Source organism: Gadus morhua, chromosome 10 (genome assembly GCF_902167405.1).
Source record: "Gadus morhua chromosome 10, gadMor3.0, whole genome shotgun sequence".
Classification (NCBI taxonomy): Eukaryota; Metazoa; Chordata; class Actinopteri; order Gadiformes; family Gadidae; genus Gadus; species Gadus morhua.
The window spans coordinates 7402610-7430076 of NC_044057.1; the positions used below are offsets into that span (position 1 = coordinate 7402610).

General features: G+C 46.3%; 1 protein-coding gene across 4 annotated transcripts in view; it reads right to left on the reverse strand.

Moving 5' to 3' along the window:
• Nucleotides 1-27467, reverse strand: part of mid2 (midline 2) — a 104618-nt gene that overhangs the window by 60245 nt on the left and 16906 nt on the right. For all 4 annotated transcript variants that reach the window (XM_030368321.1, XM_030368322.1, XM_030368324.1 and 1 more), the window contains exon 2: nucleotides 19091-20070. In XM_030368321.1, the coding sequence (XP_030224181.1) occupies nucleotides 19091-20014 (924 nt within the window). In that variant the 5' untranslated portion in view covers nucleotides 20015-20070. The remainder of the gene's footprint in view (nucleotides 1-19090; nucleotides 20071-27467) is intronic.

Here is a 27467-nt window from a genome sequence, read left to right on the forward strand (position 1 = left end):
ATGGATTAGGGGAGAGGAAACGTTCCCGGGGGGTTTGGATGAGGGGGATAATGATGAGTGGTGGGGGGGAGCGGGGGCAGAAGAGGACAGCGTGGACCAGTCTGTCAGACAGAGGACACGCCTGGGCTTTTTAGCGGCTCACTTCAAAGAGACAGTCCTAATAAACACTTTACCTTACAGTCCTCAACCCCAGAGGACACATCCCCAAACATAGCTCCTGAAACATGTTGTCCCAGCCCGTTGCCGAACCTATAACGAGCGTGGCGTGTTAGACACATCAGGGTAGATGGGGAGTCGCGGTTAACGGACTGCATGAAGATAAGCTCCCAGACTTAAAGGATATTTCCATCTTGTGAATCCATAACCTCCCACTGAGTTTGGAGACGGCATGTTAGTTCTTTGAATAAATATTGTGAGATGAATATGATGCACTTGACCGGATTGCCAATATTAAACAACAACCGCTCACTCTAGACGCCACTGAGTGACTTACGCAATACTTTCTGTATAGCGAAACGAGAATCTGTGGGGATACATAGTGACATCTTAGTATAAACAAGAACACAAACGCAGGGCACACTGCCAAGTCCTCCATCGTCTGTTTGACGGCCATGCCGGTGCATGCTTCAGAATGAAAGGTGCCTGTATTTTGATGTTAAACAGACAATCTTTATTATAATGTTAAAACTAATTACTAAAGTCTGCAAAAGCAAGGTCAGGTCCAGAGTCTGGATCTGACAATATGATTGGTCGAGAGTTGTTTTGACTATTTAAACACAGGAGGACTAAGTAGACCTCAGAGGTCTTCAGTGCATCTTCATTTTCAAGAATTGTTTCAGCGGAACACACATTCCAGATCCAGGTACATATTTAATTGTATCACCTCTGGGGAGAAAATATGTTTCTGATGATCTTCTGACCAGCGCTCCACCTCTCCACCGGGGATCAGGGTCCACCGTGGGTCTCTGGACGTGAGGCTCAGCTCTGGGGGGCTTCTGGGGGGCAGCAATAAGGTCAGAGGGATCTATTGACTCCTGTCTCTTTGGAGCTAACCCACTTATATAATGGAGGAAGTCAAATGAAAACCTTAACAAATTATTTTACCAACTTATTTTCTGAAACAAATGTTTAGTGTGCCCAAAACATAGTAGGGGAAATGCAGTACCGACAAAGCCACAGAAAGTCGTGTGGGTGGCTCTACAGGTGGGTTAATCAGTGAAATCACCTGTAGTTTGTCCCAATTGTATGCTTAATGTGTGCAACAGTATTTCATTTGTAAGAGTAGCTGCCTGAGCTACTACAAATAAAAAAACAAAGTATGCTATTTGGAACCGAGCCAATATCTCTGATATTCTCTGTGCCACGTTCTAGTGCACACTGAGGGATAGAGAGTAATTTCCTTTCCATACAGAACAACAGACTTGTTTCTGCATTTGCCGGGAGTTGCTGGATTAGAATGTGAGCTAAACATGTGTCTAGCATAAGTAGAAACAGCTGGCCTATAAATCAAACCATAGCGTGGTCAGGTGTCATAATTCTCAATCTTGTATTTTAGCTAGGGGTGCACCGATTCCACTTTTACTCAGACCAAGTAAAAGTACAAGAACTTACATTTTGGTACTTGTTGATATCGAGTACCAATATGATTACTTAATAACACTGTTTCAGCGAGAATTCGAACACTATCAGATTAAAAAAAATAAGGTGTTTTGGGCTTAAAAACAAGAAAGAAAGAAAGTCTTGGGTTCACAGGCGTTACCTCACGTTGCAGGGGGCTGGTATCGGTAGCAGGGCATTCGTAATTTGAGCTATCATCTTGTTTCCGACAATTGGGATAATAAGTCCAATTAAATGGAAACAAAGAAAACAAAAGAGAAGCAGAGAAAGCGGAAAGCGGCTAAAATGGTATCATGGAAAACAGGAAAGAGGAAGAGTAAAGTGGGGAAGACACCAAGGTTGAATGCAGGGACATTTTCTCTTCAATTCTTATACTGGCCAATAACTGCTAATCCAATTAGTGTACATTGAGTTAGAATAAATTAAACCAGGAAGTACTTTCAACTTGTAGCTTTTTGGGAGTGCTTTTACATGGAAGTTATATGGAATTGATTAATTGGTAACTGAAGATTGGGCAGAGGAATTGGATAGAAACCATGAAAATAACAAAATTGCTACTGCACAAGGAGTATAAAGAGTTCCCTCATCCATTTTATTGGGGTAAATTTACAGGTTTTAGCTGAAGTGATGGATCCATGCGGCTAAGGCGACCTTGCAAAGCCAAACGCATCAACAGCAGTAACAGCTGCAGCTGAATCCCATAGACAGATGCTTTCTCAATGACCACGGTCGGAGGAACGGAACCCTTTGCTTGGTCAGCTGGTACATGCAAAGGCAGACACTGTTGGAAGCTGTGGTTTGAACTGTACGCTTATTGTGTGCCTATGACCAATTCGAACACAAACACATCTTAGTGCTTGAATGAGTACTTCCTAGGGTCGTAATAATGGGTGTACCTTCTCATGTCAGGATAAACAGGGAACAGGTCTTGTTAATCCTGTGCCTGCGTCCATGAAGGCAGAACACAGTGCATGTGCACAGACCAGCGGGTTAGCATAACAGTGGAAAGAATGCTGCACACACACACAAACACACATGCATAAAGAGGGCATCTGGCTGTTCTGATATAACCGTGGAGGAATGCCGTTCTTAACATTCTCTTGCCGTTCGTTTTCCTCTCTCAGTGTCAGAGAGAGAGAGAGAGAGAGAGAGAGAGAGAGAGACACACAGAGAAACACAGAGAGAGAGACAGAGAGAGAGACAGAGAGAGAGAGAGAGAGGGAGGCTTACAGGAATATGAACAGGTTTAATACGGTAGACACAAACTAAGCTTATGTCTAACTATTATCTATATTGATAACAGCTACCGTAATCATAATGATTCATCATGACCTCCCCCCTCCTCCTCTGGGTGTGGTGGGGGGGCGAGGGTCATCTTTTTACAGTACTCTTGTGATGGTAAGAGACAAAAGAACACAGAAGATACAACCGTGTTGTGGTTTAGCTTGCCACCAAACACCCCAAATATTCTTTCCAGATTCATGATGCAATATGAGGCAAAGGGTTGACACCGGCCGCCCCTCTATGTAGGGCGGCAGCTGGGTCAGGGACTATGGATAAACTGTTTCTCTGGAAGAGTTCCCTTTATCACTCGGAGCCTTCAACATGATCTCCTGATACATGGACTCTTGGAACTCTGTTTCTGATATTTTCTTCCAGACACACGGTTTCTCATTTGTTTATTTGGTAACCTGAGGATGCAGTTAGTGTAATAAAAACTATTACCTAAACTTTACCCTATCATTAATCGATATACCATTTTATCAATGCTGCTAATTCAGTTAATTTCCAATGCCAGATGCTTGTCTGGAAATATAAAAATATATTTTCTTGTAACATTGAATTAGTATTATGGGACTAACACTAATTATGGGTGAATGGTTGATAAACACACACAAATAAGGCATATCACAATGTCAGCTTGATTAAAAGAAGCCAGATTCATCTTCCGGCAATCCTTCCCAAATGAGCAGTGTCACCCCCTACCCCCCTGTCGTGGCCATAACCTACGTTGATTAAAGGAAATCCCATTTGCTCCTTCAAAAAACGTCTGCACACTGAATCACATCGCAGTTCCATTTCAACACCTTAATAATACTGCTTTAATCTGTCTCCCTTTCATCCTTTTTCTTTTGCATGCAAATCTCGCTTGCAATTACATTCTTGTACACTCAGCAGATAATAAGGACATCACAATCCTCAGGCTGTTAAGTGTGGCATGGGTGATGTAAGGATCCGGCTTATTAGGAACAATTGTGACCAGAGACTTGGTCTACAACCTTAATATGGAAAATCAAGACTTATTGTCTGGTTCAATACGTTTTAATACTTCTCTGTATTTAATGAGGTGGCTTTGACATTTATGTGTCTTCTGTTTAAAGCAGATGCAGACTTAAAAAGACCACAGGTCTCCTTAACTTAAAGGTTATCAACACGAGGAGGGCTTTCAGGTTGTCACGCTCCGTGTATGAAAAGAGAAAAGGGATGGACAAGAGAAAAGGGAAGGATAAAGAAGAAAATTAAAATGAAATGGCTAAATATAAAAGCATTTGTAGCAAAGCAAATAACGAAATAACGTGGGATGAGGCTGTCTGGTGACTACCTGGGCAAGAGCTGTGCTGACAGCCCACGCCACACCTGTGTGTTCTCCCTGCAGATTGCCGGGGGGGGAGGGTTGACGCACAGGCAACCTCCCATACTGAGGACAGACATGCTAACCACCGCCGCGAGCACAAGCTCCTCCAATCCTCTCCCTGTATCCCAGCCTCCCCTCCCACTCCGCCGCAAGCACCAATTCCCCCAATCCTCTCCCTGTTGCCCCTGCTGTCCACTCGTTCTCCTCCTCTGTCTCTTCTGCTTTTGTGTTGGTACTCCTGCAGGTTGTGTTCCAGCCCTCACTCCTCATCGGACCTGAGACCTTCAGCACCTTGTCAGAAGCGTTGCTCCACATCTGCTGAGGCCTTGGTGAAACCTCATAAACAATAAAACACACACTGGAAACACTTGTGCTCCAATGTCCGACACATTCAATAAAACGTACGCTACGGGGGTTATGCATCTCGCTCGCTTGCTTTTGATTCATTGAGCTATCCGGTTGCACACATTTTTGGCCTCTTTTTTTGCCAACTTGGCTGCATTGAACAAAACTGTAGAGTGATTCTAATTAGGAGGCTGTGACTGTTCTCAACCAGACTCGTGAGTTGCTTTGGATGAAAGTGTGGGCTCAGTAAGTGTGGGCTAATTTAATTCAGTACTATCCCATTATCTGTCTCTCAGGCTCGGCCATTAGGGTATTTCCTCAAGTAATTACTGTCAATTTGAGACTGGCCATTCCTGATTCCATGTGTGATAGATCACAGTGTTGAGTGTTCTGTTGTGGCGACTTGACAGTCTGAAAAGATTGTTTGGTCTCAGAGACCACAGGAAGATGTGGATAGAGCGATGTGAGCCTCATCAATCTAAATGATAGATTTGTTTACTCAGGAGTCATCGGTTGTTTTGCTGGCTGTGTTAGAGAGGGCCGCATTTAAAGGACCCTGGCCCCGAAGTCCACATGGACACATTTTGGACTTGTAAATTCAAAGCTACCATAAGAAATCTTTAGAAACATGACAATTGTGTTTTCAGCTGGTGACCCCAATGTAAAAATGATTGGCAATCTCCTCTCCTAAAATGAAAAGTTATGGTTTTGGAAAGTCTGGGTCACGATGCACAAATCCAGATAACCAATAAGCTGCGGCTTGGTAGATATGGATCTGTACAGGCAGACGCTGCTGATTGAAAGGTTATGAAACTAAACAACAGAGTAAAACTTTTTATCTTTAAAAAGATGCCTAAAAGAAAAGAGAAAAAATAGGTACAGGCAAAGTATGTTTTTCTTATCATATGCAGTGTTATCATCGTGGTTAGCCACGTTAAATCAACCTTGATTAATTACATTAAGCATAGATGGGGAATAATTTGTTATTGTAATGTACAACAAACACTGCCATCTGCCATGCCCATCCAGCGTGGCATTTTGCCTGCCTAACAATTTCAGATGTGAGAAAAGGTTACTTCATCTAGAGCTTTAATATTGTTCTCTGATTGAAAGTATTTGAGTAAATAAAGCATGAAGTAGAAACAATTCCAAGGACCTTTGATGGTGAAATCTGAAGACCGCTGAGAGACGAAAACAAAGCCCTCTCCCAGAGGGCTCCCCCCCCACACACACAGACCCCATACAACCCCTCAGAGTACCAGTCTTTCACCTTCACAGGCTGTGGTAAGAACACGCACGCACGCACGCACGCACGCACGCACGCACGCACGCACGCACGCACGCACGCACGCACGCACGCACGCACGCACGCACGCACACACACACACACACACACACACACACACACACACACACACACACACACACACACACATACATAAGGGAGTTCTAGCTGCCATGACAGTAGTATGAGTATCAGACAGTGCGATACAGTAGCATTTACAGTACTTTACGATTCACTACATTCGCTGACAAATGCTTTTGCGAATGTGCTCCCAGTGGTGCGATTCAGAACAGGGCCTTGTCTCAATTTGTATTGAGTTCTCTTGAGTTGGATCTCAACAGAAACAAGACACTAAATGATGGGTGGTATGTGTACAGTAAGATAAGGTTGAGGAAATCCATACTCTGAGGGGAGTCTCATCTACTCCCTGTTGTTCTGCTAGTAGCTCGGCTCACTTCACATCAGTGAATCATGGAGAGCCTAAAAGCGATTGCAGCTTGGGATTGTGCGCTGCCTGGCTGTCAGCACCAGTCTCTGGTCAGCACATTTAAAACCCTGACACACTCCAGAACATTGAGGCCAGCTAAACACACACACTGCAAACAGAACCAGATCACAGCGACAGCTGCACTGTAGCATTCTGGAAGCAACATCCAAACGCTGGTGCCAGAAAACAGATTGCTGAATCACACCACCCCCAGTACCCCGTTCCCCGGTCGGCGAGGAAACGCATTCCTGCGTTTGGTCGGACGCCAGTCCCGGCGTGCAGGAGGGGGGGGGCTTTTATGCGGACAACATGTTTATTGTTGATCTGTTCCACCGTGTGGACGTGTGTGGGCCTCACAGCTGTCTGCCTTCAGTCAATCAAATGGCCGACAGTATCCACTGCTCCTGATGCTCCCGTTTGATTGTGTTTGATTCAGGCATCGCTCCATGGTGACAGTTGCCAGGGCGGTTGGAGAGGCAGCAGACGAGCAGGAGGGGACGTCTGTCCTGTGATTGCTCGGGACAGATGTACTGCCTCTCCCGCTGCTAGGGGATCCGGTATGTGGACGGGCGGCTAATGGGGATGTATCCAATTGCGTCGTCTCGTCAGCGAGATGGATTCTTCAGGGGGGCTGGTGGCTGTGGTTCCAGCTCCTAAACGAGGAAGACAGACCGACACCCGTTCGGAGGAACGGGTGTGTGCGTGCCTATGTGTGTGGCTCCGTCTGTGTTTCTGTCTCAACCTTTGAGCCATGTCTGAGTTAATGACATCGTTGACAGTGTCCCTAAAGAGGTCAGACCTCCGGTCGCACTCGCCAGAGAAGGTCAGAGGCGCTATGAGGACGTACCAGGAGGAGATAAACAGGACGTTTGGTTTTATAAGTCCATAAAAACAAAGCGGACGACGTGCATCACTGCCCGCCCCGCACCTTGATGTTTAACAGAGACTCCATAATCGCCGTCACCTGAAGAACAACACCATCATGGCGATGATGGGGGACAGTAAATCCACTGTCAATAGCCCTCCATCGCTCTCCCAGGTAGGACGATTCCCCGCCGAAGGCGAGGAGGCTTCAGAGCTTGGGGGTTATGCCTCAAACTCCTCTGGGCTGGTGTACTTTGACCAGCCCGGTCGCAGCGATGAGAACCTAAAGCCTGGTTACAGACCCAGGCTGCAGCCATGCCTGATTATTAATGGAACAATTCAGCAGCCATAAATAAGGGCTTCAATCGTTTTAGGCCGAACCTTCATCATGGACTCCACTAGACAGCCACATAATTGTTATTGTATTTCAGGTTGTGGCTTCATGTCCCCTGTATGCTTTTGTGTGTTTGTGTGTGTGTGTGCGTGTGTGTGCACGTGTGTGCGTGTGTGTGCACGTGTGTGTGTGGGTATGTGTGTGTGTGTGTGTGTGTGTGTGTGTGTGTGTGTGTGTGTGTGTGTGTGTGTGTATCTATGTGTGTGCATGCATGCGTGGGTGTGTGGATCTATGCATGTTTCTGTGTATGTGTGTGTGCAGCAGTATGTGTGCTTCACAGACACTGAATCACAGGAAAGGAATGGAATGAGAAACAATTTTGCACACGGCAGCTGCAGTGGAATATCTGGTGGGAGTTCGGAAAGACTGGAATTGTTTCTCATTGGCCAAAATATAAAAAAGAAAAAAAACACCACAGGGGCATTTTGTATTCAAGCCTTTCTTAGTCTCTTAAAATAGGCTGAAACAAGAGTGTCATATTATATCTTCAGTTGATTTGGCAAAGCCTTATCTAACGTAAATGCTTATTGTTTCTTTATTGTCATTTCTACTACGATGGCGTCACATCCACACAGCAGATTTATAAATGCCTCCTTTAGTCATGCTAGGAAACGACATCCATCATCCATAAAGTAGACATGTTCAAGCATGTGCAACTCATATCCAGAGCGCACCATACCAGGGTCATGGAGATTGAATCTGACTTGTAGATGACGGATAAGGATGTTTTGCAGAAAATCGGTTTTGAGACATAGTTGCCCTACCCCTTTTAAAGACAACCACAACAACTGCAAAATAAGCCAACCCGATATGGAAATCTCCAACCCCACCAAAGCTCGCTGTCCCAATTTGTTTCAACCACTTGGTATTATGCAGAGCAGATACATAAGGGCTCTGAAACGTGTCAGTTACACATTCCACTGATGCAGTGGAAAATAACAAACATCTGAGCTCTGCGTTTGAAGCCAAAGACATAAGTATGATACTAAGCTGGCATTTGCAGTGTGTGTGTATGAGAGAGAGAGCGAGGGAGAGAGAAAGAGGGCAAGAGGGTGAGAGAGAGAGCAAGAGGGGAGAGTGAGAGAGTGAGAGGGGGAAGAGGGGGGCGAGTAGGTTAGAGATGAATCAGGGATTTTCGGCAGGTCCCGTGGGCCCTCTCAAGACGTGATGTTTCTCTCAGACGGTGTCATAAGTTCAGCGCCACCATCTTCTCATGGGAGCCTGTCCCAGCCTGGAAGAGCTCCAGCACCGCCAGACAATACATGCTCACACACACACACACACACACACACACACACACACACACACACACACACACACACACACACACACACACACACACACACACACACACACACACACACACACACACACACACACACACACAATTGGATTCAGGGGAAGTGTTGAACTTGGAATGACCGGCCTTGGTGCAAAAATTTGTTATTGTGCCATTAAACACAAAATAAATAGTCCTATGATTGCAGCACATATTGTTTAAGGATACTCGATTAAGGACACTCACACAAGCCCTAAAGATTCCCTTGTATTAGGGTTGTACCCTACATACCCTAGCCTTGTATTTAATCTGCAAAATTAATCTGATTCTTGATTATCAGAAGTGCTATTCTCCCAAGTAAATGCAGTCTGGTCAGGTGCATAGATATTTTTCGATCATATGGTCTTCATGCCTTTGAAATACCTGTTCTAATTACATATAGAATAATAAACATTGATGTATGGACGGACCCGTGCAACCCTGAAGGAATGAACTCTGTTGCGCACACACAGCGAGGCTAAATTGTCATACTCCAAAGAAACGACGACTCTTCGATCAATTGAAATGAGCGAGGGCACGTTATCTGTAGATGACCTGAATCGTCCCCGATGCACCGGGAGCACGCTATACTACTGGCTAACTGTCAGGTCAGCGCTGATCGGAGGAAGTTGTGGCTTTAGGATCGATTCTGGTTCAGGGTCCGACTGGGTTACAGAAGAGCTTCAATGTGAAGCGTGTTGCACAAACCAGATGAGAGAGAGAAAGACAGCACACGTTTGATATTAACTTTAAGAATTTTGTTCTGTGTTGAATAGAACAGGTGGCAGTAGACGGCTCGGCGATCTGTTCCGAGCTGCAGTAATGATACGTTCATACTCTGAGGTGCAGTACTGATACGTTCACACTCTGAGGTGCAGTACTGATACGTTCACACTCTGAGTTGCAGTACTGATACGTTCATACTCTGAGGTGCAGTACTGATACGTTCATACTCAGAGGTGCAGTAGTGATACGTTCATACTCAGAGGTGCAGTACTGATACGTTCACACTCTGAGGTGCAGTGCTGATACGTCCACACTCCGAGGTTCAGTACTGACACGTTCACACTCTGATGTGCAGTACTGATACGTTCACACTCTGAGGTGCAGTACTGATACGTTCACACTCTGAGGTGCAGTACTGATACGTTCACACTCTGATGTGCAGTACTGATACGTTCACACTCTGAGGTGCAGTACTGATACGTTCACACTCTGAGGTGCAGTACTGATACGTCCACACTCCGAGGTGCAGTACTGACACGTTCACACTCTGAGGTGCAGTACTGATACGTTCACACTCTGAGGTGCAGTACTGATACGTTCACACTCTGAGGTGCAGTACTGATACGTCCACACTCCGAGGTGCAGTACTGACACGTTCACACTCTGAGGTGCAGTACTGATACATTCACACTCAAAGCCCATCAAGCGTTAAACGCCAAAGTTGATGGAGCATCGCAGAGAAGATGAAAAAAACTGCCTCTCATTTCTAGGTGATATGCCTCCATACTTTTTACCTTCCTTTTTTATCATTTGCTGCAACAGCAACGGCTTCTCGGACATGCTGTCAATTAGTTTTGAGCCCAGTAAAAGTTGAGCTGATTAGGGGCAGAGGTCTCCATTAGACTGGGTTTGTAACTCTGTGAAAACGAGGGGGAAATTTATGAAAATTTGAATCCTTTCTTATAAGCCTCACAGTCCATTGAACTGTTATTAAAACACATTGGTTGAGTCAAATATATATTTATATTATAATCAACACTTATATTCTAACACTATACAGCCTATCACTCAAGAATAAACGACAGCGCTCTAACTATGTGTATCCCGTCCCCCAAAATAATGTACGAAGAAGCACCTTTTATGAAAGTAACACCATTGATTTTCGTTTTGGTCGGACAAGAGCATATTTGTTCATGTCTTCATTTTCCTGACCTAGCGAACGGCTGTCCACACGACTCGCTCACAAAATTAATGAGACGAGTAAAACAGAGCCGCGCACATTGTTATCCCTTCTATTGACAAGATTAATATTTATTTTGTCCCTCAGGATTTAAACTCTCACTAAAGAGAGCCGACTGCGATAACGTTGCAGGATTTCACTTTTCATCCTCATTTTCAGTATTTAGGTATTAAACAATGCATTAAATATTTCAAATGGCTCTTGCGATACACACAATGTTTGTTCAAACCATGTTTGGCTTTCTGAGATCGCAATGTGCTCTATATAGTGGGCCTCACTCAGTCAGACCACATCGATTTCAAGCAGTGGCCAAAACTGCTCATTAAAAAACGTAATCAAACAGAACAAAACAACCCAGTGAATATTTGGCTCTGAAAGCTTTTATGGTTGTAAAAAGAAAATTAGAGACTCTTGGTCAGTTGTGATTCTACCATATCTAGTGTTAGCATCGGGCGTACTATGACGGAATATTAGGGCCACACATGAAGAAAAAAAATATTTTTGCAGAGACAAGATTAAAGTCGACAAGTCGACTTTAAAGTCAACATGTCGACATTAAACTCAAAATGTCGAGAATAAAGTTGAAATGTCATGTCGACTTTAATTTTGACATGTCGAGATTAAACTCGAAATGTCGAGAATAAAGTTGAAATATTATGACGACTTTAATCTTGATTTGTCGACTTTAAAGTTTACATTAAACTCGAAATGTCGAGAATACAGTTGAAATTAGTGGGGAGAGATAGCAACCGCTCTACAGGGCCTGCACTGAATCCAATGGCTTGTGTAGATAATTTGGTAAAATTGTATTTCAGAATCGGGTTTATCTGATCTTAAATAACTTTCAATTTAATTTTCTCACTTTCTTAAAAACATTGCACTTTCAATTTTACTTACTAAAAAGCCTTTTTAACTTTCTATTTTACTAATTTCTTTGCATATGTTTTCTTTTACTTATAGATTATTTTATTTTATTGTATAACAATGTTTATATGTGAAGCACTTTGAGTCTGCCTTGTGTATGAAAAGTGCTAAATAAATAAAGTTGCCTTGCCTTGCCTTGCCTTTAACAATAAAGAGATCCTCGCTGTTTTAGCGCAGAACCACAGTGTGGTGATTAGTGTAAGGACGCTGAAAAGGTTGTGCGGAAAAATACGTCTGTTCAGGAGGAGGACCTGAACAGACGTGTTAGGCTACTAGTCGACGTGTCGACTTTAATCTCGTCACGGCAAAAATATTTTTTATCTTCATGTGTGGCCCTAATACTCCGTCGTAGGATTACTGTCATAATTTCCACGAGTAATTTTTTTTAATCAATTGATGCTTCCAAATAATTATGTCCTGAGGGAAACATGAAAGCGTCACCTCTAACAAAGACCTTTAAAACTGAGAAAGAGAAAATGATTACCAGAGAACCAATGTTTCACAAGGAGTTGCACTTCATGTTATATCTAATGAGAGATCAACAAATATGAAAAACATTATTTAAAAAAGATCCCGAGCTGTGCATGTTAACTTAACTCGTAGTCTTTTTTTTGCATGCAATTGATTTTCATGATTGTTTGCAACACAAGGATGGACAATCCACCGTAGGACAAGAACTGGCGTCTGAAAACAAATAAACTGGAACCATGGTGTTAAAGCAGAGACAGAGAACTGATGCCCGGTCAGCTGCCAGCAGCTAACATCACTAGGCCCGTGGTGATTTGCCCACCGGCTCCCATGGCTTCCGGCTTTAGATCGCCGTCAGTGTTTGTTGAATATCCAATGCATTTAAAATGCACCTCAGTGGTCGTGTGGGGATGATGTTGTTGTTGGGTTCAGCTGATGGAGGTACGGCGCCTGTCGCATCAACAATCACCAACACTGAGCCAAAATACACTTACTACTAATCCTGCCCCGCTCAGTTTTGCACAGGAAAGTGCACCTCAAACATACCTGGCTAATAAAGTGAGGTGCTTAGTGAAGGGTGAGTCAAATACAGGATGTGGATGCGCATGGAAGAGAGTGAAAAAAATATTCAGAGAGATACATTTCCTCTGGGGATTAATACACAAATCCTCTTAGGAGAAGAAAAAAGTTGAATTACATTGCCTTGATATTTAAACGTGTAAAAGGAGGACAACTTCCATTTCTATATGATCACTTTTTATCTCCCCAGCGGGGAGAATCACAGAAGGGGGTTGTTGAAAGTGCATCTCCTGAGGGGTGAGTGGAGTAGTGGTATGCAAATCATTGCCGAATTTATGATAAAGATAGCAGTACTTACGATAAAATACGATCATCATAATAATAAACGTAATAATAATTACAATTTTACGAAAGGATCTGTTCAGTCTAGAGCCTACAGGTCTGGGAGGGGTGATAACGGCAAGCAGGGTATTTATATACGACTCACACAAATGAAGCATCAGTCATCTAATGTATGTTCAAACACATAAAAAGTCACTGGACTGTGTTGTTCACCAAAAGGCACATTCATCTACTGTGTCACACGCATCAGAGTCTCTTTTAAGCTCTGCAACTAAACCAGCTCCCTGGCGCACCCAGCATACCCAGTTGAAAGGATTTTTTTCTAAAGTGCCAGAAGTGTAGTTTACCCTGAAATCAACCAAAACAGGAGATCAAACCCAGGCAGCGGGCCTCGCTCCCAGCGCCTCCCCAAGAGAGCGGCAGCGGGAGAGGATGAAAGTCACTTGTCCAGGTCACAGTTTATACTTGCTGTGTGCTCCGACAGTCCCTGGAAGCGGCACTGAGTCCCGCCTGCCCACTTCTCTCCCTCCACTCTGGGTGTTTGGTCTCACAGCTGACCTGGCCTCTAAAAGCCCTGCCTCCTGGTATGACTTATGCATGCAGACGCTTCTGCTGGCGCTCCAGCGAGGAGTAATAATATAGTTGTTTTTCTCAGCTTATTTTTTCCGTCCCCACGGTCCACTCGATTTTACTATCTGCTGGAGTGATGCATTTTCAGACTTCAAATGAAACATGCATGTGTGTGTGTGCGTGGACAACGACAGGCTTCAATGCACATCGAAGGCACAAGAACCAGTACACGATGGGCACACACACACACACACACACACACACACACACACACACACACACACACACACACACACACACACACACACACACACACACACAAACACACACTCTGCACACACACTGCACACACACACACACGCTAAAAGCCTTCTTACCAGGTCCTCGCTTGGTCCATCAGCATGGCCTGGAGTGGTTTTAAAACAACAGACAGTGGCCACAGAGAGCACACACACCAACACCAACCACACATGTCCAAAATCACTGCTTCCCTCAGACCAGATAGATTTCACTATGCCAAACATATGCACACACACACACACACACACACACACACACACACACACACACACACACACACACACACACACACACACACACACACACACACACACACACACACACACACACACACTAACACACACACACACACACACACACTATCGGATAGAGTGCACCGCATATGCTTCAACTCAGTTGGTATGCATGTGTGTGCGGGTGTGTTTGTGTGCAGTGGGTGTTTGTGTGTGTGTGTGTGTGTGTGTGTGTGTGTGTGTGTGTGTGTGTGTGTGTGTGTGTGTGTGTGTGTGTGTGTGTGTGTGTGTGGCTTATAGGGCATTGTGCATGAGCGGCCGTTGCGTGCGAGCCAGAGACAGCTGTGCAGGTGGTGCATGCAAGGTGACACACTTGCAACCCCATCTGGGTAATAATGGATGGGGGGCGCCTGGCCTGACCAGAGAGGCTCTGAGACGAGGAGAGAGTAGAGTGTTAGAGTACAGGGAGAGTGATGAAGACAAAGCAAGACATTGTGTGAGAGAGAGGGCTAGAGTAAATACAGAGAGAGACGGATACAGAGAGAGGGAGGAAGAGGGCAAGAGGGAAAGAGAAAGAGAGAGACAGAGTGGGAGCGAGATACAAATAGAAAGAGAGAATCAGTATGTGTGTCTGTGTATGAGAGGGAGAGAGGGAGCATCATGCCTAGCTAGGTACTCGACGTTGCATCACCGAAGCTTCCCCTTAATAAGGTCAAATTGATAGCCAAGAGTAGTTATTTAATTTTGCCCAGCGTGGTCCAAGCATTGGCAAATTAATAAGCTGGCTTCAAATGTAGCCTGTCCAAAATCTTTTTTAATTCATTTTGGCCTATTCACTTGGTCACTGGCACACAGCGTCATCCATTAACATTTCACAATTACCAATTATGCTGACACTTTTATCCACAGCAACTTACAAGTTATACGGAGGAAACATCCCAAGCATAGTCGGAGCCGCAGTAAAAAGAAGTGAGAGAGGTAACAGCTGAAGAGGACGTTCAGACATACAGAGTGTCAGCAGGCAGATGTTAGTGTATTGTGAAATTAGCAAAAAGATTCCCATAATTCTTTCTGGACACACACACGTATACACACACACACTTAAACGCATGCTCACACACACACTCACAGTCACATGCAGACACACATGTACAAACACAGGCACACTCACACTCACACACGCATGCTCACACTCACACGCGCACGCACATACACACACACCAACACCCACAAATTGTGCTGCAGGACTGTTGCTTGAGGCACACCCCAAGGAGAGTCTTTGAGGTTCGTCTGCCTCTTGTTTCCACGGCGCTCCGGGCTTCTTAAACATCAGCGGCTGGGCGTTCCGTCACCGCCACCTCTCCCAGAACAAGCCACCACACAGCAAACACACATACTGAGCTACACCTCGGGCCCTGATGAGTTCAACTGGGGCCACAACCACCAGAACAAGACTCAACCTCCTCATTACAACAAAAACAGACAGGGATCAATGGAGGACTAACGGCGTAGTAACCAAACGATTGAAGCAGTTTACTGCGACGTCTGTCTGTAAGACCAATCACAGACCACCCAGAGGTTTCTGTATGCCTCACTTCTCACTTCTACTCGGATTCACACCTTCTCCTTGCTGCCCGGGGGCCCTGATTTGTTCGGTCTGTGATGTGTGAAACATCATTTTGGCGTCGCTGAAGCTGACGACTGCGTCAAAAATCGACACAAACATCACACGGGTCAGCGGCGGCTCGGAGGACGATCCAGCCCCTCCACCCCTCTACCCCTCACCCCTCTACCCCTTACCCCTCACCCCTCACCCCTCTACCCCTCTACCCCTGTCCCCCTCCACCCCTCTACCCCTCTACCCCTCACCCCTCTACCCCTGTCCCCCTCCACCCCTCTACCCCTCACCCCTCTACCCCTCTACCCCTCTACCCCTCACCCCTCTACCCCTGTCCCCCTCCACCCCTCTACCCCTTACCCCTTACCCCTCACCCCTCACCCCTCTACCCCTCTACCCCTCCACCCCTCTACCCCTCTACCCCTCACCCCTCTACCCCTCACCCCTCTACCCCTGTCCCCCTCCACCCCTCTACCCCTTACCCCTTACCCCTCACCCCTCACCCCTTACCCCTCACCCCTCTACCCCTCTACCCCTGTCCCTCTCCACCCCTCTACCCCTCACCCCTTACCCCTCTACCCCTGTCCCTCTCCACCCCTCTACCCCTCACCCCTTACCCCTCTACCCCTCACCCCTCTACCCCTCACCCCTCTACCCCTGTCCCCCTCCACCCCTCTACCCCTTACCCCTTACCCCTCACCCCTCTACCCCTCTGCCTCTCCACCCCTCCACCCCTGTCCCCCTCCGTCCCTCTACCCCGCCACCCCACTCCCCCTCCACCCCTCTACCCCTCTACCCCTCCACCCCTCTACCCCTCCACCCCTCCACCACTGTCCCCCTCCACCCCTCTCCCCCTCCACCCCTCTACCCCTCTACCCCTCCACCCCTCTACCCCTCACCCCTCCACCCCTCTACCCCTTCACCCTCCACCACTGTCCCCCTCCACCCCTCCACCACTGACCCCCTCCACCCCTCTACCCATCCGGTACACTGCTCTGCATCCGCTTCATCAGGCTATAGCAATGTACAACACACTCATTCTGTGGACCTGGTCACGGCATGCTGGGACTGAAGCAGGTTGAGGGTGGGTTGTGTGTGTGTCTGTGTGAGTGAGAATGTGGTTCTGTATGTTTGTGTTTGACTGGTGTTTGTGTACGATTTTGTGTGTACGTGTGTGTGTGAGTGTGTGTGTGTGTGTAAGAGTATGTGTGTATGAGTGTGTGCAAGAGTGTGTGTGAGTGTAAGCAAGTTGGCAGATCATGCCAGCAGAGCTGACTTGGATTTTCAAATGAAAGCCAGTGGGAAGCCACATGAGTCTCTATGAACATATTACATATCCGATACAGAAAATTGGAGCCTCAGTTTTCAGGCACTGCCTCCATTTTGTTCTCACCCCTCCCCAAACCCCTACTCCCTCCTGTGCTTTATGTGCCATCAAATTGTAATAATATGAAACCCTAATGGTGAAACCACAACTTTACTTTGTAACCAAAAGCAAAGACAAAACAACGAAACAAAGACTCTAAGCGACATCCTGGGACGTCTGTTGGACCAGCCGAGCCCAGGGGTGCACGCTACCCTCCTCTCAGGAGAAACTATTGGGATGCAAACCCACCAGCACCTGCTCAGGCGGCTTGCTTGCTCCTGTCGGGCGTTGTGTGAAGTCGAGGCCAGGCCGTGCTCACAGCCACAAAGCATGGGGACAGGAAGTGAGTCATCTCTTTGGTTGTTGCGTGTTTTTTGTCGTTTCGTGCCTTAAATGCCTTTGTATCGCACAAAAGAGAATCTGCATCTGTTATTTTTTGATTGAGGCTTTATTTAGTATAAAACTCACCCTGAACCTTTGGTTCAGAGAGAAGAGGCATCAACAGCCAAACAAAGCTATACTAAGACTATTCTACCTAAGTCTTTACCTTACTGTATGACATCCTGTAATAAACCATCTATTCGACCCTCTGATCCAACCTGTCAAGCTGTCTTGATTTTCCCTTCAAGAATTACTACTACAACGAAAATACACAACACAGTGTCTATACGAACAGCTAAGAAACACGCTGATATCGAACACAGCGTATACTAAACTTTGGTGATGAGGCAGCACTGAGAAGGTATCTAGGTTATATTTAATGGGTTAACTTAATCTTCTGAGTAAAACCTCAATACTCAACCAGGACTGCGGACGTCGTCCATTCCTTTAGACTTATTCTAACAAATAGTTTAAATGCATTTAGAAAGGATGACCACATCGCCACACGAAGCATTCAGCTCGGCTTTTGTTAGCTAACAGTGGGGGGCCCAGAACTCAGAAGCACACACACAACTGTACCCACACGGTATGTTGTCATCACACGCTTTAGTGAATAATGACAGCTTTTAGTCCAGCAAATGTTAGCTAGCTCCTCTTAGGTACTCTACTGTGTGTGGAATATCTCTCTCTCTCTCTCTCTCTCTCTCTCTCTCTCTTTCTCTCTCTCTCTCTCTCTCTCTCTCTCTCTCTCTCTCTCTCTCTCTCTCTCTCTCTCTCTCTCTCTCTCTCTCTCTGTTGTTTTTTGGCCTGAATCAGCAGTGCATTTCTTTTGAGCGGGTTTGAAGCTCTAGGAATGCCACCTCATCTACTATTATAATGACGGGCTCTCTCTATTGGTCACCCTCTCCCTGACTCTCTCTCTCCCTCTCTGCCCCCCCCCACTCTCCTTTCTAACCCTCTCTCTCTCTGCCTGCTACCCACACACTGTAAGCACTGTGATCTCTCTCTCTCTCTCTCTCTCCCTCCCTCTCCCTCTCTTGGCTGTGCGTTGCTGTCAGAGAGCTGAACAAAGACTGGCAGGCTTGCGCTGTGTGGGAGCCACTGCTTTCCGAAAGCTCAGTCAACAAAAGTGAAGTGAATAACATTTGCACAGAGTTGATCGTGGATGGATGGATTAAAGAAGAGCTTTATCATGTCTGACAAATAGCAAACAGGGAAAATAACATTTTGCCAGTGACAACAAACTAAACACAAAAAGAAAGGGTAATGTTGCAGACATGATTCCATGAGGCTTCGAAGGAAGCGCTCCTCCTCCACGTTTCTATCCTACCTCCGGGGCGACCCCTGCCCGCTGTTGGCCTCACCTCGGGCTTTAAAAACGCAGACAGATCAACATAGGTCTGCTTAACATAGGTAAACCAGAAAGAAAACCAAAACAAAGAAGGGACGGCGGCTGACCTTGAGCTTGTCGAAGCGCTCGGTGATAGAGGTGACCTGGTGGTCCCGGTGCCGGCCCACCAGCTTGCAGAGGGCGCAGATGAGCTGGTCGTCCACCAGGCAGTACATGTTCACCTTCTCCTTCTCGTGCTCCAGGCAGGTGAGGCCGCGCAGGTGGGTGTCGGGCACGGGCTCCACCAGGCGGTGGCTGGTGAAGGGCTTCTTGTTGGGGTGCGTGGCGCGCAGGCAGCGGTCGCAGTACGACACCTCGCACGTCACGCACGTCTTCACCGCCTCGCGCGGCGGGTCCTGCTCGCAGAACTGGCAGCTGACGCGCGGCACCGCCGGCTCCATGGCGGTGGCGGTGTGGTGCAGCTGCTGGCCGCTGGGCGGCGGCAGCTGGGGCGGCGGCGGCTGGGCGGGGCTGTGGTGGTGGTTGTTGGCGTTGAGGGTGTGGTTGATGGCGTGGCCGTGGGAGTGGGAGTGGCCGGAGGACGCCGGGCTGCCGCGGGAGCTGCTGCTGCCGCCGCCGCTGCTCCCCCCTCCGCCCCCGCCGCCCCCGCCCCCCCCTCCTCCGCCTCCGACGGAGCTGATGGTGCCGCTAATGATGCCGCTGAACGGCCGCTGCGGCTGCTGCAGACGGCGACTCTCGCTGGGGGAGCTGGGCCCGCTGAGCGAGGCCTTCTGGAAGCGGTCGATAATGTTCTGCAGCGTCACATTGCGCTTGAGGCCCTCCAGCCCGCGGTGGTTCAGGGTGATGACGTAGCGACAGGTGGGGCACTGGAAGGCCGAGATGGACTCCAGGGGCTTGCTGGTGGAGCAGTGGGACACCAGGATGCGGTGGGCGCAGTTGAAGCACAGGCTGTGGGCGCAGGGCAGCAGCAGGGGGTCCTCAAACAACTCTAGGCAGATCGGGCAGGTCAGCTCAGACTCCAGTGTTTCCATCTTCAGTCGGACCGACCCAGGGGCGACATCCAATCCCGCAGAGGCCGGACACTCACCTGCATACGGGGGAGGTGAAAGTGGGGAGGGAGGCACAGGAGAGGAAATAGCAATCAGACCATTAGCCGCTAATTGAAGAGCACCAGGATTAAATAGGACAGGAAGCATTCGGCTGGTTTCTGTTTACTCGCCGGACTCCTCATTCATTAACTTTAATCGGTCACGAGACGCAGGCTTCAGGTAACGGACACTGGGCCTGTCACAAACCCAGAGAGGATGACACTAATCACCTACACACACACACGCACACACACACACACACGCACACGCATACGCACACACAAACACACAAATATAAATTATCCTTGCAGCCTCAGGGGTTTCCCAGCCTGTATGATGTGTGGCTTGAGCCCTGTATCTCAACAAAATCCATGCTCATACAGCAAGCATTCATGACAAAGGGAGGTAAATGATGGATGAAGACAACTGAGATGAAGGGAGACAAGCCTTCATCGAGAACACAACACTGATTGTAACCTCAAAGACTTCTCATGAATATGCACAGTGCTGATTGGTTATGAAATATACAGTACTATTGCCCTCCTCATTGACGGTCTGATGACAGTCGGGACACTAGAGATCCAGGTTAAGGTTTGTTTCTGAGGGTTTAGACTGAGTTCATCTCCCTTGTTCCTCGTCGGTGTTACCACTGCCTGCCGTCGCCCTCCGCCTCCAACTCATCATCTCTACCCTCGGTACACACACTGTTTCTTTCAACCACTTCATAAATTCTAAGAAGCCTTTTTGACCCATTTACATAAGTGTGGATATCTTGAATTGAGAGAAACTTCATCAAAGGGGTGTCCTGATGCTAATGCTAATTGATACGTTACTCTGGGGCTGAGCTCTGCCAGCTCAGTTCTTACAGGGATCAATGGGGTTCATCGACCTGCTCCGCCTTCTCCAGGGGTTTATATATATATATTTATTTATCGAGCTGCCACCCCTGCCCTCTGGCCTGGCCTTAAAACCAATGGCTCGGGAAATGACCAATAACCCAGAGGCTGTTTGTGACGGCCAGCTGAGGCCTGGTTATTTCTGTTTTCATCCCCGAGAAGAAACATATCTTGCCGCGCCGAACAAACCGAGTGACCCCAGGCTGTCCGTGCTAACGATAAACTATGAAGGGATACAGCTCTTTAACGCTAGGAACACTGAATCAAGGCAGGAGGGATTAGAAACAATGATGTTGTCACATATTCAGATCATAACCGAAATTCCTATCTATAGTCCTGGCTCAATGGACAAGATAATATCACATAAAACAACAATAGTCACAAGGTTTTGTCATTCCAGCCACCTCCATCCCCTTCACTTAGAAGTCAAGAAAAACAAGTTCCCTCTCTTTGTATCGCAGCCTCGGCGGTCAGATTAGTAACCCGCTCTACTGTTGTATTCTGAGCATGAATGGATGTATCCATTCATGAGATCAGAGCTGGGCAGCATGCAGAGCCGTCCGAGGCAGCTGCCTTCTGCCTTGTGCCGCCACCGGCTAGTGCTGAGCGTTCAAAGCCCGCCGAGGTTCAGGCAGACGCTAGGGACTAGTGAGAGGGAGGGGGCCTGGTGATAGGGAGGGGTGGCTGGTCCTCCCAGAGCACGTCCTCTCAGAAGCTCCGCTCATGACGCATCACAGAAGGGAGCAAAACAAGGCTGCCTGAGCCGATCAGGCAGACGCTGGTACAAAGCAAGGGCAAGATTATGTTGATCAGTGAACCTGGGCATAGGTCTGCGCGCGCGCGCGCGCGTGCGCGTGTGTGTGTGTGTGTTTGTGTCGGTGTGTGTATACGTATGTGTGTGTGTGAGTATTTGGAGGTGGGTTTACACCTGGAGACCTGACTGATCACATGACCTCATCAGTCTGGATCTCTAGCAGCCTCCCCGACACGATGTCCTGAAATAGCAATGGATTCTGGGCCAATCAGGGACTGTGTTGTAGTTGAGGACCTGACCGTCCAATCAGGGACAGTGTTGATGATGTTAATTACAGGACACCGCTGGATAAACAGCAAGTTGTCTCCCGAAGCAACAGCCGGTAAAGTTAACAATAGCAGAGGAAACACAGCTATAAGGGTAGTTATTGCAGAAATAGACTAAGTAACTATTAGACAAGAACTAAAGTATGCAGTAAGTGAGTATAAACCAACAAAAAGAGTGCTCTGTCTTTTTTACTTTCTTAAACGACGTCTCTCACCCTCCCGTGCACACTCTTTAACGACGCTGAAGCTGGCATCCGATTCGCAGCATCCGATTCGGCAGTTAAGGAAAAGGTTAAGGGATTCTTAACGAGCGGCATGGAGCGACTGATTCTTCGTTGTTTAACTTCTTCAGTCGCGGTAAAGCCGCTTTAATTGGTCTAGATTATCTAAGAGAGTCTAAACAGTCTTTAAAACACAGTTTACAATTGATATAACCTTTATTTGATTTGTTTAAATACCAAAAATGGGAGATTTCCCTGCTTTTTTTGCATCTGGACATCTTAGAACCTGATTGAAAACCACTACACCTAGACTCTTCAAATCTGGACTAGATTATCACAGTGAGGCTATACATCATATAAAACATCGTTTCAGATTTGTGAAACCTTTTGCCTATTTGTGAAAATGCAGTAAAGACACATTTCAACGCTTTTTTGTGGTCCAGGCCACATTAGAACTGGTCCTGATTGAAAACCACTACACCTACACTCTTCAAATCTGGACTAGATTATCACAGTGAGGCTATACATTATATAAAACCTAGTTTCAGATTTGTGTATATAATGTATAGCCTCACTGTGATAATCTAGTCCAGATTTGAAGAGTCTAGGTGTAGTGGTTTTCAATTCGGACCAGTTCTAAGATGGTCCAGATGCAAAAAAAGCAGGGAAATCTCCCCTTTTTGGTGTTTAAATTAATCAAATAAAGGTTACCTAAATTGTAAACTGTTTTTTAAAGACTGTTTAGACTCTCTTAGATAATCTCTAGACCAATTAAAGCGGCTTTACAGCGACTGAAGAAATTAAACAACGAAGAATCAGTCGCTCCATGCTAGGGCCCGACCGATTATCGGCCGCACCGATATATCGGGCCGATATTTAACATTTTGGGGATATCGGTATCGGCCATACTTTCCATAAATTCCCACCGATAAGTTCATATAATTTTCACAACCAATTTTGCAGCCGTTTCGTTCTGAACGCGCCTTCCGCTCTTGCCACTTGGAATTTATGAGCCTTGCCAAGTTGCCCCGCCCGTCAAAGCATCTGATTTGTTTGGCACACGGAATACAACCAATCAACACGCAAGGCTGCAAGCGGGGCGGGGTGCCTTCACGCTCCCTGTGACTCGTGAGCGGTTTCTAGACGGCCAAGTGGGGCTAAGGACGGTGCTGCGAATACAACTTAAAGCAGAGAAAACACATTTCCTTCGAGGTAAGCATATACGAAGCAATATCCCCTGCAATATGTCACAAACACACCAACGTTGCAGAAGCACGGCACCACAAGGTGTTTATTAATTTGTGAAACCGATCCATTTGATCTGTGTAATAACGACACAAACCTTAGCTCACGCAAGGACAACCAGAATGACAGCGAATACTCCTCACTGAAAAGGTTGTACATAGAGCAGTCTCAACATGGTGTATAGTCCTACTACAGTTATTGTTAAAACCCCACATGGAAACGTGAACGTGTCTTTAGTTCTACACGAAAGGTGGACTGAAAGCCATGGTCAATGAAGACCAAATAAAACGTGTTTGTGTTTGTTCCCGAGACGAACCATTTAGAGCCTGCTAGCTACTTGATAGCCTGTTAGCTACTTTATAGCCTGTTAGCTACTTTATAGCCTGCCTGAGTAAGAGCCAGCATATAGGGTCGAGTATCTGCAGCCAGAGCCTTGTATACATTCCCATTTACGGCTCTGGTGAGAGCCTTGTTCCCTAACAAGTTACCCAGCACGGTAGAACCAACGGTGATTGGTCGCAATGTCCCTCAAATTAAGTTAAATAGAATTAAGTTTTGGTCAGTCGCTGCGTTTCAAACTGGTGTAACATCTTGTTACGGGTAGACAGACAGGCTAGCAGTAGCTAGCAGCAAGTAGCTACAGAGATACGACAGCATCTCTGGTAGCTAATTTTGGCTTGCGCTAACTAACTTGGTGTTAGGTAAACAACTTCATGAACACTACGCTACGCGACTCAGGCCCTAAAGGCACATTGTACGTTCAGTCTATTAGTTTCTTTATTGTGCGTTCCCAGGCCCTTTGACCATTTAATCACGCCTGGTGTGATCTCAAAGTGCTGGCATTTGATGTGCGCTAGATACAATGATCCAAATACTTCTTTGTAATTCGCCTTTATTTGTGACATGAAAACATTATACCTAAATGCTTTCGTTTCACCTCGCCACCCAGAGGCAGACAAGCAGCCCAGCACAGCCACCAGACGTAAAATAAACTCTTGAATCAGGAGGTGGTTATACGTGCTGTAGTTTGCATTTTTTTTTTTTACTTTAAGTAAACTACTAGTGCCGTATATTTACAGAAATATACAGGCTTATCTATATGATTTTGACTATTTTTATATAGAGACATACTATAAATTATTCACAATTTATATGTACAATTATTATGTTTGTTTTTTTACAATGTCTGAAAATAGATTTAGTTTGTATCAAATATTTATTTTCTAAATATGTCTGTATTAGATTGCAACTGCTTATGCTATTATTCTATGTTAAGTTATTCTAAGTTAAGTTCGGCTTTATTTTACAAATGCTGCTGGCAGCTCCCTGTACTTAAAATGTTTACTATTAAAAACACTTAATGGAAGTTCGAGTCAGTGTGTGCCATTTTTAATTTATTTGAGAATTTTTTTCTTCTATTTATCGGTTGCACATATCGGTTATCGGCCTCCCATTTTCATAAATATCGGTATCGGTATCGGCCCTGAAAAAACCATATCGGTCGGGCCCTACTCCATGCCGCTCGTTAAGAATCCCTTAACTTTTCCTTAACTGACGAATCGGATGCTCCGAATCGGATGCCAACTTCAGCTTCGTCCCTCTTTCACTCTTTTACAGGGAGCCCGACGCCCTTCAGCGACATTCACCTCGGCCGCTGTTCTTATCAGATGTCGCTCGCGATTATTGCTGAGGTATAATATATACAGACGATAACGACTCTATTAATAACTCATCCACCACCCCACCATTTGTCACTCAGACCTCTAAATAATAATCTAAGATAAGCAAAACAATTTGTTGGAAAATCAATAGATAAAATCAGGAAGTATGAAATGACTCACCTGAAAAAAAGAGAGAGAGGGTATGAGAGAGAGAGAGAGAGAGAGAGAGAGAGAGAGAGAGAGAGAGAGAGACAGAGAGAGAGAGAGAGAGAGAGAGAGAGAGAGAGAGACAGAGACAGAGACAGAGACAGAGAGAGAGAGAAGGAACTAAAGTGCTAGCCGTATGACTATCACAGTTGGGACACGATGGTGTCACACGGAGGAAACAAGGCCCATATTCAGTACGGTCGGCTGGTAATAAGATCAGGAAAGATCACCCGCTCATCAGATCACATGGAGTCTACCCATAACACTGTGGCACCCATCAGTACCCAGCTGAGGAGCAGGGGTCTTCCTGAGTTCAACATCTGACCTTTTCAGCTCACATCGGCCTGAGAGCACAGATTATGATGCAAACTGCCTCACTGTCTGGAGGTAATTCCAAATGATCCTTAAAATTGCATTACCACAAATGGGATATGATACAATATAATTAATTTGCGATTCAAATTGCAATACATAATGGTGTGCTGTTCATTATATTAAGATGAACTGTGGATTATTGAATTACATTTTAATCTGACTAAAACGGGAATGTTTAAATCGTGCCGACTGCTTGGCCTCCAGCACCACTGCCTGCAGCTTTCTGGAGAACCGCTCATCTGAACTACTTCACACTCTGCCCTGCGGCCCTCGGCTCCTCGCAGTACACCCGCCAAGTGTGAAGGCCATCGGATGTACGTTGTCGAGAAAACCAAAGGCTGGACAGACAGACAGACGGACAGACAGACAGAGAGAGATAGACAGATAGAGAGACAGAGGGACAGAGAGACAAACAGACAGAGAGACAGGTCGACAGAGGGACGGACCGAAAGTCTCAGATAATTGTTAAATTACTATATACAATGTAAATAGCCTCAGTTGGATTCTACACCTAAATCTATATAAATGATTGTGATCTTTAAATATAACACAGAAAGTATCATGATATAAATAGATCATAATAAATGCCTATATAATAATGAATGCTTTAACTGGAGAACCCTTAAACAAGTCAGAACAAGAGACAAACAAGTGTTGCTTGCAGGCGAAGACAGCAGCAGCTCTGCAGAAATGAACAGCTAAATGCCTAAAAGGTTAGGTCTGACCGCATCGAGAACCGCTGAGTCTGGGCTCTACAAAGGTCAGGTCTGAGGGGCCTCTGACTGGGCCCTCGGCCCTGACCCCTCACTGCGCGGGCCCCGCACCGGACAGAGCAGACGTTTGTGCTTGTCTGTCACAGCCCGGGTTAATACAGTGTGTTGTGTTGCGGTAATTAGCGCACACAGTGTCACGCAGCATCAACACACACCCAGCGGTGTCAGAGTGTGGCAGGACAGCGGGTCGTTGTTTGTGACTCATTTGAACACGAAGGCTCTTGGTTTGATGTTCGACAAACAAGATGCCTGATGCCGCTACTCGCTCTTAAAGGGGAAGCGGTGTCTATTCCGCGATAAAAACACAGAAAGGTCGGTCTATTGACATCATTGTTCCGACATTGGAGTTAATAAATGATTTCCGCCTTTTTTTTACCTTGGAACAAGAGTGGATGTTGCGGACCACAACATTTTCAGAACACACGTATGAAGCTGTGCCCTCATATTAGAAAGTAGCCGAGCGTGACGGTTCCTATTTAATGACACGTCTGCCTTCCCCTCGAGTCGATACAGATAGAAGGAGCCGCTTAACAAATACATCGTTACAGTAAAGACTAATATGTAGCTCGCCATGATGGGAGTGACATCATCCGGAAAAAAATACACTCCTGTTTTGACAACACAGGTTACAGAGGTAACCACAAGTATCTGCAAGCGCACACACGCAAACATACACACAATGTACACAAAGTACATAAAAGGCCATATTTACACGCATAAAGAAACAGACTCCTTTACTGTCTAGTCTTCTTAGCTGTCACTTTGGTTCAGGTGAAGTGTCCCCCCCTGGCTCGGAAAACAGCTCACACACAGCAAAAACAGACATGCATTAAAAAGAAAACCTCAACAGTACCTCAGCAAGCTTATACAAATATTAACGCACACAAACACACAAACAGCATACACAGACACAACACACACAGACACAAACAAGTTTT